The 19,354-nt window shown below is 51.6% G+C and overlaps 1 protein-coding gene across 7 annotated transcripts in view; it reads left to right on the forward strand.

The window, feature by feature from the left end:
- The window catches only part of GOLGA7B (golgin A7 family member B), a 50,124-nt gene that overhangs the window by 26,823 nt on the left and 3,947 nt on the right, over positions 1-19,354 (forward strand). The window contains exons 2-6 of one of the 7 annotated variants that reach the window (XM_082408181.1): positions 4,995-5,193; positions 6,009-6,134; positions 9,908-10,060; positions 10,147-10,248; positions 11,332-11,447. In XM_082408181.1, coding sequence (XP_082264307.1) covers positions 5,161-5,193; positions 6,009-6,134; positions 9,908-10,060; positions 10,147-10,248; positions 11,332-11,433 — 516 coding nt within the window. In that variant the 5' untranslated portion in view covers positions 4,995-5,160 and the 3' untranslated portion in view covers positions 11,434-11,447. The other 6 variants (XM_082408180.1, XR_014249226.1, XR_014249227.1 and 3 more) reach the window with 6 other exon arrangements.

Genomic DNA, 19,354 nt, shown 5'->3' on the forward strand with positions numbered 1-19,354 from the left:
GCTGTCCGCACCACTTGTTGGCACTAGTGCCAGGGTTGCTCCCGGGGCCTCAGTTGGGGTTTCCCCTTCCCATGGACTGCAAGTCCTGAAACCACTTCCCTAGAGGGCTGGAGACGAGCCTGAGCCAGTTTTAGGGGAGAGAAGGCGGCTGGCTGCTGTTGCTATGTGGTGCAGCCATCCAGCTTCTGAGCCCAAAAGCCTGGCTAAGGGATGACAGACCTACCTTCACATCCGCATTTCCTCCGCGGGGGCAGGGGGACAGGAGGGGACAAAGAATCCTCAGGTCAAAACCCCAAATGGTTGGTTTTAATGAGCTGCCTGCATCAGTTCAATTTTGCATATTACCCTTTCTTGCTTCTTCACCCCTTTTGAGTTTCCTGTACCAGAAGACCGCACTTCCCTTGTGTCTGATGGGAGGAGCTGCCTTCTTCAGGGTGTGCCTATAGGTGTGTCACCTTCAAGGGACTTGAAAGCTGAACCAAGGACCTATTGACTGAGGGCAGGATCTATGTGCAGTGCTTAAGAGATCAGGAATTACCTCCTCTACCCCCTCATTTCACAAGGGAAATGGAGCTCTTTATAGTCCCACTTCATAAGTGGTAAAGTTAATACATGAAGGGGAGGACCTATTTAACACTCACACAGCGGGTCAGCAGCAGAGCTGAAAGTTTCTTCTTTGAATTTTGGAGTGGAACCCAGGACACCAGATTTCCCCAGTTCTGATGTTGACTTTTTTTGTGGTGTTTCCCCATTTCCAACCCAGCTGGAACACAAGCCAGGGGGACAGCGGAGGCTTTTGAATGATCCTATGCAGTGCCTCCGGGCTTCCTGCTGAGCAGCGTGACATCAGTACCAAGTGTCACTGTTGTTATTCTGCTGTCGTCGCCACCACAGAATGAGGTGCAGTTGCTTGGCATCACTCGGCTTTCTGACAAGGCACAGGTTTAGCTAGGAGAGCTCGTCCCTCAGGACCCTGTGAGGGGACAAGCCCTGCGCAGACCCATGGAGCTTGGTTTCTAGGGTGGAGGAATGCAGAGTGCTCAGAAAGTGCCAGAGATACTGAGAAGAGGAGGAAGAACAAAGGAGAAATGGCCAAGGAGCTGGTCACGTTCCAGACAGGGCTGGCAGACTGCAGCAGAGAGGCTGCTGGTGTTGGACAGGAAGGGGAGACTTCAGACACGTGGGCACAGTTGGGCCGGCAGTGTGGGCAGAGAAGGTGGCCACATCTGTGATGAGGCCCATTTGTCCCAGCAAATCTCCCTCTCAGGTCTGCTATGGTTCACAGATTCTAACCAGCAGGCTTACATCTCTAGGTCGAGGCAGTGTTTCCAGGAGGCTGCTGTTAGCCTGCTGTTAGCTCTGCTATAATGCTTCTGCGAATATAGCATTTTCCTGTATACAAAGCACTCTCACACGAGTGATCTTTGAGCCTTAGAGCAACCCTGTGAAGCAGGCAAGGATAGTGTCATTATCCCCAATTAACAGATGAGACAACTGAGGCTCAGAAGCTTGCCTAATCCCTGTGAAGGAGCCAAGGAAGGCATCATTATTCCATTTTACAGATGATGCAACTGGAGTGCTGAGACTTATCCAAGAAAATATGGCTAAAAAGTGGCAGGGCCAGGACTAGAACTTGAGTCTTCTGCCTCCCTGGCCAGTGCTTTGTTTGCTGCATCCAGGTGTATCCAATTAGCCAACTGTGTTGCCCAGTAGAGAGTAGAGGACTAGGGGTCCTGACATAGACTCTGATGGGGGACGGATGCAAAGGAGTTCAGGAAGGTCTGGAGTATGGGGACTCAGGTACCCTGACGGGCCTGGCTGGTTCAGCTTGAGGGCAGAGGGATGGAGGAATGCCCACAGGGTTGAGGGGCCGAGGACAAATATTGCCCATTTCCCAGTTTGGCCTTGGGTGGACTCTGATGGCAGCACAGAGGGAGGAAGCCTTAGCTCTGCCAAGGCCCAGGGCGTTCACATTATCTGGGCTGCAGAGCGAGTCATTTTCCCCAGGCTGTTCTTACTGTTAGGACTGAGTTAAGATTACCAGGAAAAACCTGTTGGGAGAAGGCAAACCTCATGCCAAGCTCCTGTGGCCATCCTCTTAGGATTCTGAATGGGAGGTCCTCAGCTCCAGCAGAAAGTGTTTTGAGAGGAGGAGAGGAGAGAGAGGGAGAGAATTGAGAAAGATTGGATATCCCTGGATCCCTGGATGGAAATCATGGAAACTGGATATTTTCTACTCCTTAATTTCTGTTTAGGAGTTAGCGTTAGGGGAGGGGTGTGTGTGAGGACCTCAGAGAAGGGATGAAGCCTCCTGAGCCATACACTGACCTCATTTGGAAAACTGTAATGAGCCCATTTCCTGCGTGACAAACCTCTGCGAATGTGTGTCATGGGAGCAGGGTCTGCCCCGGAAACCAGTCCAGATGGCCAAGGACAACTGGGAAATGCTTGGCTGGGAGGGGCTTGTCCAAGTGGTGGAGTTTGGCCCCTAAGAGATTTTTTAATGCACCCAAATAGCATTAGCCAAGAAAGGCACTGGAGGTTTGATCTCTGAGGCATGAAATTAACAAGCAGCAGACAATGGGCTGGGCTGGGGCTCTGGTGCAGCCTGAGAAGGAGGCCCTGCGCCTGGGTTTCCATCCTGAGGCCCGACTCGGCTGCCTGTGACTCATGATGCTCACTCCTCCTCCACACCCCAGCCAGGGAGGATGGTGTTGGCTCATCAGCTGAACCTTCTGATTCTTGAGTTGAGTCTCAGATGCGTCCTCTGGAATTAGTTGGTTTTTAATGAGGATGGAGATGTGGGCCAGATGGGGCCTCCTGTTTGTCTTGGTCCGACCTGCCTGGGAGTGCTCATCTGCACTCCGGTGCTTGCTCCTTCCCACCTCTGCCAACTTGACTCTGTCAAGTGTACAGACCCTAAATGTGAGACCTGGGATACCCACTCTCCTGGCAGCCTCCTTTGCCCTGCCACGCAGTTCAAAAATTGGTGTCAGCAGATCTCACCACTGATTTTCTCTTTCTTCCTCATGCAGTGCCTCTTGGTCCTGTCCTAACTCAGCTGCCAGCAGCTAGGGGATGGTGATGGGAGGGAGGGGAGGGTTGAGGAAGGTGAGAAGTAAGAGGCAGGAGACCCTGCCTTGCCTTAGATCCTACTCTTCACTAACTACAGATGAGTTAAAGTCTTAGAGTCTGTGTGCTCTAAGTAGATCTGGGAAACTTGGGCTCTGGCATATAAAGTGTGTCTGATACCATCCTCTAGCAACTCCTCAAGACCCCACAAACACTCTCCAGGGAGGGAAGAAGATCCCTAGTCATCCAGAGCCAGGACAGTGTTCTAAGGCTCAGGATATTGTTGGGTTTGGAAAGGGTGTTGACCCCTCCCACTCTGGCTACTTGAGAACACATTGATAAAAGCCAAAAGGAAATGGGACGGTACTATGTAAGGTAGCACCCTAAAATCTTAATGGTGTAATAAAATAGAGGCTTATTTCCAGGTGGTTCTCCTCTAGGCAGTGATTCAGGGACCCAGGCTCTCTTCAGCTTGTGGTTCCACTATCTTCAACACATGGCTCTCTTGGTTTCTGTGGGAGGTGAAAAAAAATCACAGAGGAGTGGTGGTCTTTATGAGCCAAGCCTATACATGACATTCATCACTTCCATTCGCATTCCATTCAGTCATATGGCCACACCTAACTGAAAGGGAGGCTGGGAATTAATCTAGCTGTGTGACCAGGAGGAAGAAGTGGCTGTAGTCAACAGCTAGCCAGTCACTAGAGACATATACCTTCATGGTAGCACACAGTATGTGTGCATTCAGTCACAGACAAAGGAGGATATTGGAGGGGAAGCAGCTGAGCCCATTTCAGAATGGCTGAAGCACTGTTCTTTCCTTTTCTTTCCATTCTCACCATTAGTTTTCTTAAGTTAGACCCACTTTAATTTTCCCCTGGAATACTACAAAGATAGTCATCCCTCCACCTGGCCCCCTACCCTAGTCATGCCCATTTCCCATGCACCAATCATGAAGCTACCAGAATGATCCTTCTGGGGCTAGGGGAATCCATCCTCAAGATCGACAGGCTCATGTATGTTGGTTTAGAAGGTCAGAGGAAGGTCACAGCCCCTTCCTTTTCCTTCGAAAATACAACCATATGAAACCTTAACCAGACAGAGCAGACACACTGATGAATAACATTTTTATATTACCAAAGCATTTTTTATTTTTCAAAGCTATCATAGGATCCTACTAAATGTCAAGGGGACTCCTTCAATTAAAACCTTGATTAGGGGAATCAAGGACTATAGGAGCACTTATACATTATTTCATCCAATCACAATACTTTAGGATCACACTCTTCCATAGAGCAAAATTCACTTGGATTTAGGAAAGTCTTGTTAGCACCATCCCAGGACCTTGATCTACCTATCATCTGATCCTACTACCACACTGAAAACCTTTCTCTCTTTACTTATTCTTCCCCCAGCTCTTAAGCAATTTAAGTATCTTCTATCTTAAACCCTCCGCTCTAGTAGGAACTTGTCAAGCTCTTTGTGATCTAACCCTTGCCTTCTCTATACTCTCATCATCTACTGCTCTTATCTGCTCTGCAAACCAACTTCAGTCTTGCTGAAATCTGCCTCCAGTCATTGGAGTAGACCTTGTTCTCTGCTGTCTCCGTTATTTTGCACAATCTCCTCCCTCTGGGTTGCCTTTTCTTCCCTCCCTCACCCCCCTCCCCGCCCACCCCCCACCGCTGGTAGCTCCTTTATGACTCCACACAGACCTCAGGGAGCCTTTTCTGAGAAAGCGTTTCTGGGGGAGATGCTACTTCTGGGCAGCATTTATCACAGTCTGATTCATTGTATATTTACTTGTCTTCCTCCCTGGGGCTCACAGACTGTCTTTTGCTCAGCATCCCCAGAGCCTGGCAATAGTAGGGACTCAGTAAATGAAAGCTGAGTGACTGAATGGATTCACCTTAATTACACAGGATGAACTGGCTGTGTTCACTCTGCCTTTGGGGCTTGGGCTCCACGTGGTTCCAATGTCTGGAATATTTCACCCAGTGGGAAGCTTGTCTCGAATGTGGGTGATGGAGGCTGGAAGTGGAAGAAAGAGGCCCTGTTCTTCTGTGGAATTGAGCCCACTTCTCTGAAATGCTAGAGTCTGTGTCAACGTCAAGTTTGCAGGTGTGGACAAGGGACAGAAGTCACCCCACTCCTTCCTACCAGGGCAGGAGATTTCTTCATTTTCTGGCTTCAGCCCACTTTATCCACAATTTTCTCTGGGAAATTTGGATGACCGTGGGCCCCTTCTTTCCTGTGATGAGAAGTGCTGGACGTGGAAACAATCTGTGGTGTCTCTGACTTAAGCCATAACCTGGCCTGAACCCCAGTCTCCCTCTGAGTTCATGGGCGCATCACATCTTCCTTTGCCCCACAAGCTCCCCTCCCCCAACCCTGTCAGCTCTACTAGGCGGGATGGGTCCGAGGCATCAGTCTTGTCCAGTGCTGGGGTCCCCAAGCCACAGCCTGACAAGCTGTGAACATTTGATACTTGCTGAATGAATGAAAGAGTGAAAGACCCCACCATGCATGTGTGTGTGCATGTGTGTGTGTGTGTGTGTGTGTGTGTGTGTGTGAGAGAGAGAGAGAGAGAGAGAGAGGATCTGGGCCAGCCACCAGGAAGTGTTTTCCTCTCGTTAAAATTTGTTCCTGGCTCTGTTGGTGGTTCCAGAACCTCTCACTTTGGCTCAGCTTTGGCCCTGCTTCAGGCTTTTTCTAGATCTTTTTGGGATAGCTAGAGGCATCTTCTGGAGTAAACTCAACAAGCCTGCTTCCCGCAACCTTCCTTGAACATTTGTGGGATGGACAAGTTGTCCTGGTTTGCTGGGAACTTTCCTGATTTTAGCAATGAAAGGCCCACACCCCAATAAACCCCTCAGTCTTGGACAAACCTAGAAGGATGATCACCTTGAGTGTGTGTCTCCTGAACGTCTCCCCAGGTCCACAATCTGCAGGAGCTCCGGCGAAGTGCCTCGCTGGCCACCAAGGTCTTTATCCAGAGAGACTACAGCGATGGGACCATCTGTCAGTTCCAGACCAAATTCCCCCCAGAGCTGGACAGCCGGGTAAGGATGTCTTTTCCTAAAGTTGGATCATAGACTATGATGGAACTGAGGGGCTTATTAGCATACGTATATTTTTCCGGGAAAAAAATAGTATAGGAAACAATTTGCTCAGCCACTTCAAGTGGAAGAACTAAAAAATGTCCCTAACACTGTCTTGCTGTCACCTCCTAGAAAGTTAGAGCTGAAACACCTCAGAGATTTTCTAGTTCAGTGGCTCTCAAATTTCAGAGAATCACCTAGAGAGCTTGTCAAACAAATGCAAATTCCTGGCTCTTATTGGAATTTGCTTATTGGATGATACTAGGTGTCATCAGAGATGCTGACTCAGTTGCAGGACTGGGTTCAGGAATCTCTTTTTAGAAACACTTCTCAACCCCAGCTGTGCATTAGAATTTCCTGGGGAGCTTAAAAAAATTCCCAATGCCCAGACCACACCCAAGATCAATTAAATCAGAGTGTCTGGGACTGGGGCCCAGGAATCAGCATTGCTTTAAATTTCCCTGGGTGGTTCCCCTGTGCGTCTGGGGCTGAGGATCTTAATTTTTAACGAGGAATCCCCGGGTGATGTGGAACTGGGTGATTCACAGATCCCACTTTGAGAATCTCTGGTCTCCTAGTACAGTGATTCTCATACTGGGCTGCCCGTTAGAATCACCCGGGAGCTTTTGAAAAAACCTTGCAGGGCGTCAGCTTGGGTAGAATAGGACAGTGGTAGTCTTTGCTGCTCGGACCCGCCCTCTCGCTTCTCAGACCATTTGAATCAGAATCTCCTGGAGGCGAGACCTGAGTATGCCTATGTTTCAAAAGCTGCTCAGGTGATTTTAGTGTGTACCACAATTGAGAACACCTACGCCCTTGAACCAAAACTGTGGTCTGTGGACAGGCAACGTCAACGTCCCCTGGAAACACAGAATCTCAGGCTCCACCCTGGATCTACTGACTCAGAATTTGCATTTTAACCAGATTCTGAAGTTATTCATATGTGCATAAAAGCTTGAGAAGCATTGCATTAGTTCATCCTCTCATTTAAGAGAGGAAACTCAGGGCCAGGAAGAGGAAGTGACGTGCCAAACTGACTGAGGGCCGAAAGGGCCTTGGCGTCCGACTCTCTGCTTTTTCACAGGACTCCTGTTTCCTTAGTGGGTATAGATAAAACTGGGTGCCTGGGTGATCAGAGTCTTGGCAGGGAAAGCTTAGAGACCTGGAGGAAGGGCTGGAGGGTGCTTTTCCCTCCTTCTCCCCACCTCGGACAGAGGGGAGAGCCTGATGCTCCCTCACAGGGTCTGCTGGTGGCATCAGAGGCTGTCAGCCAAGGGCTCTGCCCACAGCCTCCCGCTCCAGCTCAGCTACTTGGTTGTTTCATGGGCCAGTGACCCCCTGCAAGGCATCAGCTCCTTCTGCTGAGTTTTGCTCCTGGTCCTGGGTGTATGTAGCCCTCATCCCAGGCCTCCTTAGAACTGGCCTGGGGTTGGGGGAGGGCAGAAGAAGGACCATGACCTTTCATTCAGCAGCCCAGGCAGATTTGAATGAGTTTGGGAGGGTGGGGCAGGGGTGGCCTTTGCTGATCTGACCCCTAAACAGCTTTTGGGGAGCCATGTAGATCTCCTCGTCTTAGCATGCCTCTCCTTTGGGGCGGGGGTGATCCCTGAGATACAGCAGCAGGGCTTGGGTCCCAGACAGGATGGACATAATTTTCTCTATATGTTCACTCCAGATCTTTATAGAAGTAGTGGCTGGGAACCCCAAAGCTTCTGACTATCAGGATGGACATAATTTTCTCTATATGTTCACTCCAGATCTTTATAGAAGTAGTGGCTGGGAACCCCAAAGCTTCTGACTATTTGGGGGGAGAGCTTTTGTCCTAGACAGGAATGGGAGGTCCCTAACCTTATGTGATGGGCAGTTCTGGTCCTGTGGGGGTGAGTGGGGAAGGGGGTGCTTAAAGAATGTAAATAATGGGATGAGAGACACTCTGATACCTACTGAGTTTGGAGCATGACCTTCCACTCCAGGCTCCAGTGGAGGGCTGCATGGTGAAGAGCACAGACTCGGGTCAGAGCTGTGTAAACTTGGCTCAGTTCACGCAGCATTCAGCAAGTATTTATTAGGCACCTACAATGTATTGGGCACTGGAGATGTAGGAGTGAACACATGGAGCTTATTTTCTATTAGAGGATACAAAAAAATTTAAAAAGCAACAAGAAAATATGTAGGTGGTAACAAATACTGGAAATATAAGAGAGGAGGTCAAGTACAAAGGGGGAGCTGGGCAGAGGATGTGGGGTGCTGTCAGATAAGGCGAGACCTAAGGGGAAGTAAGGGAAGAACCAGGGCAGGGGGTGTCTGGGGAAAAGTACTGCAGCTGAGGACACAGGCCCGAAGGACCTGTGGCATTTTCAGGAAGCAGTGGGCAGTCGGTGTGGCTGGAGTGAAGAGAACAGGAGATGGGCTCAGAGGAGTTGCAGGGCCGGGCCCTGGAGGGCCTCACAGGCATGTAAAGACTCCTTGGGTTTTACTTGGAGAGAGATGGGGAGACTTGGGAAGCTCTTGACCAGAGTTATGACATGATCTGACTTTAACAGTCTCCCTTGGCAGGGCTGGCGGCAGGGAGACCACTTAAAGAGGTCAGAGATGATGGTGGTCTGGACCATAGAGCAGAGCTTCCATCAGGCTTCTCCTGTAAAATGGGGGTGGGAGTCGTACTTCTCTGATAGGATTGTTATGAGGGTTAAACGAAAGAATATATAAAAAGTGCCTGGCACATAGAACGTGCCTAATAAATATTAGCTATTATGGTTATGGATGCAGGCAGGATAGCTTCTCAGTTGTCCAAATGCATGGGGCTGTCCTGTTCTGGGTGACCTGTCTTTTTCTTTTTTAATTAATTAATTAATTAATTTTTGGCTGCGTTGGGTCTTCGTTGATGCGTGTGGGCTTTCTCTAGTTGCAGCGAGCGGGGGCTACTCTTGGTTGCGGTGCCCGGGCTTCTCATTGTGGTGGCTTCTCTTGTTGCAAAGCACGGGCTCTAGGCGCGAGGGCTTCAGTAGTTCTGGCACACGGGCTCAGTAGTTGTGGCTCGCGGGTTCTAGAGTGCAGGCTCAGTAGTTGTGGCGCACAGGCTCAGTTGCTCCGCGGCATGTGGGATCTTCCCGGACCAGGGCTCGAACCCGTGTCCCCTGCATTGGCAAGCGGATTCTCAACCACTGCACCACCAGGGAAGTCCCCTGGGTGACCTCTTAACTGGGAAGAAGTGCCTCCTCCTGGAAAGACACTCCTGAGGTCTTACCCAATCAGCCTCATGCTCTCTAAACGTGGAGAGGCCCTACTAATCAGGTCCTGAGCCCTCTCACGGCCATCACAATGGCGTATGTGTGTGTGTGTGTATGTGTGTGTGTGTGTGTATGTGTGTGTGTGTCGGTGGCAAAGTCACTGGAATTCCTGCCTGATCCGCTGCAGAAAATGTTCACATCTTGGATTTCATGGGAGTTTTCTGTTTCCAAGGGAGGTCAAGTAGTCATTCTTACTCCCATTTTACAGATGTGGAAACTGAGGCGAGAGTAGTTAAGTCATCAGTCCAAGGTCACACAGCTAGCTGATGGCCAAGTCTGGACTGGACCCCAGGTCTCCTGACTCCCTTTGTGGCGCTCCATGCGCACCTGCAGCCTCGCCGGTCTTGCCTGTGTGCTGCCAACCCCAACGCTGGTGCGGTCCCACCACTGCCACCTCCAGGGAGGCTGACCTGGGCCTGGCTCCCTGTCCCTCTCTCCCTCCAGATCGAGCGGCAGCTCTTTGAGGAGACTGTGAAGACCCTCAACAGCTTCTACGCAGAGGCGGAGAAGATTGGGGGCAGCTCCTACCTCGAGGGCTGCCTGGCCTGTGCCACGGCCTACTTCATCTTCCTCTGCATGGAGACCCACTATGAGAAGGTGGCTCCTTCCCCCACGGCCCCGCATCCCCTCCCCCAGGGCTCCTGTGCTCCACCCTCATCCTCAACCGGTCCCTCTCCTTGCAGGTCCTCAAGAAGATCTCCCGATACATCCAGGAGCAAAATGAGAAGGTCTTTGCCCCCCGAGGCCTCCTGCTCACAGACCCCGTGGAGCGTGGGATGAGGGTTATATCCTTTCCAGCTGTTCCGTGCGAGGGCACAGAGCTGCCGGCCAGTGGGCCCCTGGTGAGGCTGCTGGGAAATGGGACCACCTTCTGGGCCTCTGTTCAGGGATTTCCTAGGGTTCCCCACACCCCTGGTCATCGGCCCCTGCCTCCACCTCAAGTTAGTTCTGTTTGTGCATTTTAGGCTTTGGTTTTATTGAGCTGCATTTAATCAGTGCTTAATACATGCCAGATATCATAGTAAGTGCTTTGAAAATACGAATCCATGTACTTCTCTTAAGACCCCTATAAAGTGGGTAACTCTTCTTATTGCCTTTGTAGCTGGCCCTGGCTCAGGGCCGCCCAACTGGTGACCGCCAGAGCCAGGATCTGAGCTCAGGCCCACTCTTCAATGCTCTCGCATGTAACCCTCATTGAAGCCCGTTCAATGAGCAGGTCCTGTTGTTGCCCTTTCGCAGATGAGAAAAGTGAGGTCTCGGTGAGAGGCTGGCGTTGGAGAGGGTTATAGGTCTGCTAACTCCACCTGGTCAAGGTGTACATACATCCTGCCCCCCAGTCAGCAGCAGAGGGTAGAATTGTTTAAAAATAACTTTTACTGGAAAACTGACAGGAAAAGAGTGAAGAAAACTCAAATCCCAGAACCTCATGCTTACAAAGCCCAGGGAGAGGCGCTTCTCGTCTTTGCGACTTTACTATGTGCCAGGCATTGTGCATTACACGCTTTATTTCATTTAATCCTTGCAGTAACCCCAAGATTCTATTATTATCCCCATTTCACAGATGAGATGGGTGAGCTGAGATTTGAACTCAGGACACCCAAGTCCCCACACTTCCTGTGCAGTAACACCCGCTCTTGGGCACATCCCCATCCTGGGGTACAGTGGTTAGACCCACTAGAATGTAAGCTCCTGGTCTTGGCTGTGCGCAGGAGCATCTGAGCTGAGTGAGCGCAGGTGCGAGCAGGGGCTTGGGTCTGGCTCCCCGGGCCTCTGAGTCCTTACTGTCTGGGAAGCAGCACCAGCTCTGCCTCCCGCTTCCCCATCAGCCAGTTCCTGTCCGCTTGCATCCCTCCTTAACGCCGCCCCAGATCGAGATCTCCATCTACGAGGACCAGTGCAGCAGTGGCAGCTCCAGCAGCGGCAGTAGCAGTGGCAGCGGCAGCAGCAGCGGCGGGGCGGGTGGCCGGTGACTGGCCGAGAGTCCCTGCAGGGAGGTGTACGACTGGACTGAGGGCCCTGCAGACCTGTGGCGGCTCCGCTACCAGAGCACCCGCTTCTGAGTCGTTCTCTGGGCCCACCCTGCTGCCCAGGGCAGGAGGGAGGGTGACCTGCCCAGTGTTGCCTGAGGGCCATCAATGGCGTCCCCTGCCCCTTGCCCCCTGGCAGGACGGTCCACTTCCTGACCTGGCTCTTACCCGACGGGGCTGGTCTGGGTCACACAGAGGCAGGTTTTCCAGGGGGAGGCTGGGGTGGGGACAACACAATTTGGACAGCCCCTCTCTTCTGCAGCTCCCCTGCCAACACCCCAGAAGAGGGTCTGTCACATAGAGACTTCCCATCCTGCACGATTCCTCACCCCAAATCTCACATCCACCAGGACTCCCTCCCTCGGGGCCCTGCTCCCCATGGCTGCCTCCCAGTGTCTGCTTTTTCTGATGCCACCACGGGGCCTCTGCCTGTCTGTGACCCTGCCTCCACCGAACTCAAGGTCTGGGGAGACAGGAGTGGTCAGCCTACGGGCGCTGCGGTGGGGAGCTCTTCAGCCCCCTCCTGACCTCTTCTAGACTCATGGTGTCCCTGTCCTCCACCCAGAGCCTGGAGGTCATCTTAGCCTTGCCAAGAAGCGTCCAAGTCCTGCGACTTTGCAGGCTACCGGGTGCTGGTGGTGGGGCACATGGCCTGGGGCTCTGGGAGGTTATATGGGGGTCTGGAGAAATGCCTCATGGAGAGATGTAGCCTTGGGGGGTTTAACCTCCAGAACTGGAGCCAACTTCCTGAGATTAGAACCTGCACGTGTGTGAGAATGAGTGTGTGTGCACGCAGGCACATGTGTAAGTGCACATATGTGAGTGCACTATGTGCATGAATGCACCTGTGTGTGAGGGCAGGTGTGTGCATGAGTGCATGGCAAGTGCACCTGTGTGAGTGTGTGTACACATGTGTGTGTGCATGTATGTGAATGAGTGCACTTGTACGTTCCCCTTGGCTGCTGGGCCAATGACTGCCCCTCTCTGCATCCTGTCTTATCTTCGTGCGCCATGGTCTCTCTGCTTCCCTGTGTGGGTCCAGCCTGTCCCCCTGTAAATAAATGTCCTAATGTCCCTTGCCCCTTGCCTGGGCTGCCAGCTTGGCTCTTCTTCCTGGCCTCTCCCCTACCTGCAAGGTTCTCCCCACCTTCTGACTGTACTGTGTACATTCTAACAAAAAAGAAGTTGGGGTTCTAGGAGAACAGAGCCAACCTTCCAGGGCCTTCCGTGCCCCCCTCTCAGTCCCTCATGACAAGGCAATGGGGCCATGGACACTGCATATTCAGCCTGCCCAGGCTCCGGGGCTCTCTAAGGCTGTGTAAGTGAGGCTTCTTTGGAAGGTCAAAGGAGCTGCTAACCTGCAGGGGAAAAGGCAAATTCCTTTCTTGAAAGGAAAGAGGGGTGTCCAGCCAATGAGGCCCTGCCTGCCGACACCCAGCAGCCCCATCCTGGTGCCTGAAGATGGACAGAAGGAGACTGCCTGCCTCAGCCGGCAGGAGGTGCTAGAGTGGATATGAAAGACCAGCTAGCCAGGTAGCTTTCTGGAACCAAAGAGGGGCCTGATTTTCTTTTGGATGCAGGAGCAGTGTGTAGGAAAGCTCCAGAGAGCTGGAGAGGGCAGCCCAGCCCCTGAGCCTAAGTGGGTCCTGGTCCAAGGATGCCCCGGGTGAGCTTGCGGCCCAGTGGGCTCCAGCACAGCCCCTACCCCTATACCCACCCTGGCCCACCGTATGGCTGGGGCTGACCTGTGCGTCTCCTGTGGGAGGGCTGGGCGTAGGCAATGTGGTGGCCTTTTGCTTTATTATTTCTTTTTCCAATAAAAGGACTTGCCTAGCTTGAGGCTCTGTGCTGCTTCTCTCCCCCACGGTGATGGGAGGCCAGATCTATGCCCCAGGACCATGGTGAGGGGGTGTTTGGCCGCCCACCCACCTCACGCCGAGGAGGCAGGGCTGAGTGTGTTCCTGAAGAGGCAGCACCCTGACACGGGCAGGACGGGCCCTGTCTTCTTGGAGCTTGCAGTCTAGTGGGAGTCAGACACTCTGCGTCCCTAATCTGGAGCCTTTATGCGGCCCTGGGATTCTTAGGTGGGGGGAACAGGTTGGACTGAAAGCCAGGTCAAAATCAAGTCATGGATTAATTAAATACCCATTTCTTGAGCTCATATCTGTTCGGGGTTGGATCACACAGGTCACTCAGTTCTAAAGAAAACTATGCGGGTGTTGGAACCTAGTAGAGTTGTGTCTTGGCTTTTATAAAATGAAATAACATTTAATGAGCACCTACTGTGTGCCAGATACTTTGCTAAAACCATGTGGCACAGGTGTGGGAGGGCATTTAAAGTCATCTAAGTGAGGCAGAATGGAGGCCCAGAGAGGGTGAGTGACTTGCCCTAGGTCACACAGCTGGTTGATGATAGTGCCAGGTTTAGAACCAAGGTCATCTCCTGACCCAGTGCTCACTCACTCTGACACTTTGGGGATGACACCCAAATGGAAGTTGCCTGAGGGTGTAGGATGGCCGGGGTCACACATTCAGGTCTGTGGGCCAAGAGAGGATCCCACCAGACCGTGGGGACAATGGCTCCACCTCTGGGTGGGAGTCTGGGGGGGCCCTCTCTGAACAGGACCCTGCGTGGCTTCCTTGCTTGTACTTTCTGCTCCTAAGGGGCAGCTGGACTTGCTGACTCTGCTGAAACCTGGGGTGTGGTTGGGTTGTCACAATGGAGGCTGTTCTTTAACATGCGGTTAGGTTCATTTTGTCTGTCCTGTTTGCAACATTATTATTAGTAGTAATAATAAACAAACAATAGTAGCTAACATTTATTTAGCACTGACTATGTGCCAGGCACTAGGCTAAGACTCTACATAATTCATCATTCAATCCTCACAACGACCCTCTGTGGTGTGGACTATTATTCCCACTTTACAGATGAAAAGACTGAGGCTCACAGAAGTTAAGTAACTTGCCCAAAACTATACAAGTAGAAAGTGGCAGAGCTTGGCTTTGAATCCAGACAGTCTGACTCCAAACTGTGGGGAAGATGATACCAGCTTCAGAGACCCCCTCAGCCATCCTAGGGTGAGGATTTGGCAGATAACCCAGGGAAGGACTTGGAGCTGTGCCTGGGCTCCAAGGGAGGTCTGGTACCTTCAAGCCCAGGGCATCACGGGAGTGTGGGTGGTTGGGCTCCTCATGGGCGTGCGGGGCCCACAGGGGCAGCTTGGTGAAGGGCAGTGAGGGGAGAAGCCGGCTGAGGCGTGGCTTCTCTGCCTGGCTTTCCTCTGCTGGCTCAGTTATGGGGGAAGTGGCAGCCATATCCCTGCAACCTCCTTGCCAGCCAGAGACAGGCCCCATCAGGCCCCAGGAGCAGAGGAACCCCCAGGCAGCTCTGGGCTGCTGCTCCCCCATCACTGTCCCCTGACTCTCCTTTCTGGCTTGCTTTGGCCAAAGTCAGGGGTGTGTGCGAAAACCACAGGGTTTACAGAAGCTCATGGTGCCACCGAGTGGTGGCATCTTGCACTGCACCTCCAAATCAAAGCAGATTGGGCCAGAGCATCTCAGCTGCTGGGAAACTTCTCTGCGACCCCCAAACAAGCAGCTGCTCCCACCTGCAAGGACTTTTCTGTGACTTCCAGAGTGGCATGGGGCAAAGATGGAGTCCAGTCTGTGGTGACTCTTTCTCCCTATGGCCAGCCACTGGGGTGCTGCCTTTCTCCTGGGGGTCTTGCAGCCTGGGAAACCTGACCTCCCTTCTCCATAGCTCTGGAAGGACTTACAGTGACGCGGTGTCTGGCAGGAGGCACCCACACCTGGTTTTGGCTTTATTGTTCACCATGGGTGAAGGCAATGCAAAGAGCACCCCAAGTCAGACCTGAATTGGAGCTCCGGCTTCATGACAGTTGCATATGGTGGAAAGACCTGGAGCTTTAGTTTCCCCAGCTGTAAAATCGGGATACTAATACTTTACAGAATTGCCTAGACCTGTGCTTCTCATCCTTGGTCGTAATCAAAGTTATCTGGGGAGCAAGAAAAACCACTGATGCCTGGTCCTGTCCCCAGAGATTCTGATTTCATTGTCCTGGGGTGCAGCCTGGGCATCAGGAGTTTTAAAACTTCCCCTAGAGATTCTAGTGTGAAGGCAAGGTTGAGAACCCCTGGTTTCGACTGTACCTAGAGCCTATGAGCTTTTCACAGGCCTCTGAAGATACCTGAGACCTGAATGGAAAAGTTGATTGGTTCCATGAATTCAGCCAGACACAAAATGAGTATGACCTCTATGACTGCACTTATAACACATTCTAGTAAAGGCAAAACTAATCTATGGTGTTAGCAGTCAGGATAGTGGCTGCCCTGGGGTGGGGGGCAGCGAGTGGAAGGGGGCCGGGGGGCTTCTGGGGACTCCTCATGAGCTGTTTCTCCAGCAGTTACATAGGTGTGCTCACTTTCAGAGCATTCATGGAGCTGTACACTTAAGATTTGCATATTTTCTATAAGTATGATACATTTCAATGAAATTTACCAAGAAAGTTCATTGGCTTCAAAATAGGAAAAGAAAGCACAAAACTGAAATTAATGTTTTATTACATATCTACAAAATGTAACATTATGTCAAACAGTCAACTGCAATTTAACTCGAGTCGTGTGTGTGTGTGTGTGTGTGTGTGTGTGTGTGATTTAGTGAGGGTTGCGGATGTATATGGAAATGTTTGATATGATGAGGGGTGGGGCATTTAAAAAAGAAGGTCCCTGGTACCTAAGAAAATCTTAGAACAGCCCAGGTTTATGCCAGGAGCTCTTAATCTTGACCCCTTGCCCTTGTATGCAGAATGATGTACCTTTAACTGGGGAAGAGAATCCACAGCTTTCAGCAGATTCTCAAAGGGGTATGTGGCCCCCCGAAAAGGTTAAGAACAACTGGTTTTGAGGAGCTGGTGAGAAATTGGCCACGAATGTGCCTGGCATGAAATAGGTGTTCTTTCCCTCCTTTCAAAGTTCAGCCTTCCGAGGTTTCCACAGAACCCTTCTCAGGCGACTTTGGGAGGATTTATTCTCCTGGTGGCACTGAGGGCAGATTGTGCTGTGCTCACAGCTCTTCCTCTAAGAGGCTATTTAAAGGGCCTGTCACTTCAGCATCTGCTGGACAGCAGAACTTAGCGTCCCGGAGCTGCACAGGGACTCGTGGTTTTGACAGGGATGATGGAGGAGGTGGAAGAGTATGGAGGGGGTCAGAAAGCTGCACCGGTCCGCAGACCCCTGGTCAATTGCTTAACCACACTGAGTCTTAGCTTGTCATTTGCAAAATGAGAGCGTTGTGAGAAGGCATCTTTGTAAATGATAATCTGTTTCTCCAATGTAAGATGTTGTTATTGCTGGAGTTACACTAGGATCTCATTATACTGTGGCCTCATGATGTAGATTTATAGCCAGGTTCCAGATTCTTGCATAGAACAAGCAAAATCCAAGGGTTCACTGATCCCCTAATATATGCGAGGAACTCCTTTACAGTATTATTCCATTTTGCTCTTTAACACTCTTGTGGGTGGTTATATTTGAATTCTCATTTTATAGATGAGGAAATTAGATGGTTAAGTGGCTTCACGAGCGCCCATAGCTAGTTAGTGTCAGAGCGAAAGCTTGAACCTAAGTCTCCGACCCCAAATCCGTCTCTCATTCTGCCACTGTGTGTCACAGTCAGACAAAAGGTTCCGTTCTGCCTGGATTGACTCATGAAGACAGATATCAGGCTCAGAGAGAAGCATGTGGGCAAATGCAGATACAGAAAAATTAGATTTGCAGGGGCACGAAGGGGCTAGTTATTCTGGAGTAATTCAAGTTATCGATTTCTGTAATGGAAAAGTGATTGGGGACCAGCTACCACCTGAGAGCTGTGCTGAGCAAGGCCCTGGAACGGGAAATGTTGTACACAGCTTACAAGACCTTGTGGTGGTGATGGCCTTCCTCCTGTCCCAGTTCCTCTCGAACTCTTGGGGGGGGCGGGGATCTTGTCTTGCTTATTTCTACCACCTCCCTCCCCCACCCCAAGTGTCTGGTGCAGTGCCTCACCCTTGGCAGGTGAACGAAAAGTGCAGCCCATCACAGGCTGGCAGGAAGAGACAAGAACATACAGACCTGAGATCCTCAGGCCCCTGGGGCAACGTGCCACTGAGAAGCAGCTTAGGCAGATGCAGACACAGACAGGTAAGTGGTCACTGAGTAACTCAATTAAAGGGTGACCCCAGGCCATCCCCTGCACTGGGCAGCTTTAATAACGTTGCCCTGGCCGTGATCTTGTGGCTCTGCTCATGATCTCCACCTGGGAGGGGAGGGAAGGGGAGGAAGTGTACATCCTGACCCCACTCAGCCCCTGCCTGGTGCTCCTGGGCACCCTTATTTTGAGGTGGTAAATCCTTGTGGGGCTGAGTACTTTGCCCGGAAAGTCTGGCCCTGGGGTCCTAGAGGGTGAAGTACCATGGGTGGATGGATAGGTGGATGGATGGACGGATAAGTGGATGGATACAGGGAAGATGTGTATAGGGAGATGACTGATGGATCAGAGGTGAGGGAGAGGGCTGCCTGGCTTGAGACGGATGCTCGCAGACCGTGGAGAAGCAGGTGAATGGATGGATACTGATCGGCCCTGTGCTCCCCAGTGCAGATCAAAATACAGGACTGGAGCTCTTCAAAGGGAAGATGCTGTGTAGGCCGGTCCCCAAATGAACTCCACATTTATAACTGTGAGTGATGGTTGTGTCTCGTTGGGAAAGATTCTTATAGGTCTAACATCGTCCCAGTTAATGACTTATGGATTGTTGTAAAATCAGGCACTGCTAGAAGTGAAAGCAGGAGGTTAAAGGGCCTGGAACAGATTTCATAATAATATCTGCATTTTAACAATCTGGGCAGTGTACTGAGCACCTTAGACGCTCTACCCTGACGAAGCCTCACAAAAGCTCTATGAGGTTATGCCTCCATTTGCAGGGGATGAAGAAACTGAGTCTCAGAGAGGTGAAGCCGCTTGTTTAAGGCCACTGCGGAGTGCGTTGGTGGGGTGCCTGGGATTCAAGCCTGAGTCCATCTGATCCCAGAGTCTCAGGGTGAAGAGCGAATTTTAAGGAGAGATGGAAGGAAAGAAGGAGGGAGGGAGGGCTGCAGGGTTTGCGGATCAGCTCTGTAAGAAAGAATGTGGTCTTTGACACCCGAGACACCTTCTGCCCTGGGTGAAGCTTTGCGAGCTCCCGGCTTCCTTCTCCCTCTATCCTCTCTGTGTCTGCCTTCAAGGCCTATACATCTTGAGCTTGGGGACTGGAAAGTGCAGAGAAGGTGTATGTGGGGTTTGCCTTCCTCCTTTCGGCCTAAGCGTGTCCCTCTGCTTGTCCCCAAGAGCAGTCGGGGAACGTGACTGTGCTTTTGTCCCTTCCCTGGGGCTCCGCACGCAGGTCTGGGCTGGGGGAGGAGAGTCAGCCCTTAGACTTTTTTGCGGGGGGTATTAAATGATTCTGGGGGATAAATCCTTCGTGACTTCTCTGGGTCTGGCCATGAAGGACAATGAGTTACCTTTACGGGAATTATTCTGGGCCCCTTCTGGAAGGCAGGTGGGCAGGCATGCCGAGGTCATGAGATTCTGGGCAGGACTTCCTGGGAAGGGGTGACACAGATTCTCCTTCTGTCCCCAGCCTCATCCCCTATGCTTCTGACCCTGTCTGCAGCCTCCCCTCTCTGATCGGGACCCTCTCGGCACCTGGTGTCTCCCCCTGGCTCTCTCGTCCTGGCTGTGTTCCACGGTCCAAGCACGGTGCCTGGATTCACTTGGTGGGCACTTCCCCTGACTCTGATTCTGTGTCAGCATGATAGAAAGGACAAGCAC

Source organism: Balaenoptera borealis (genome assembly GCF_965194805.1).
Source record: "Balaenoptera borealis genome assembly, chromosome: 10".
NCBI classification, from domain to species: Eukaryota; Metazoa; Chordata; class Mammalia; order Artiodactyla; family Balaenopteridae; genus Balaenoptera; species Balaenoptera borealis.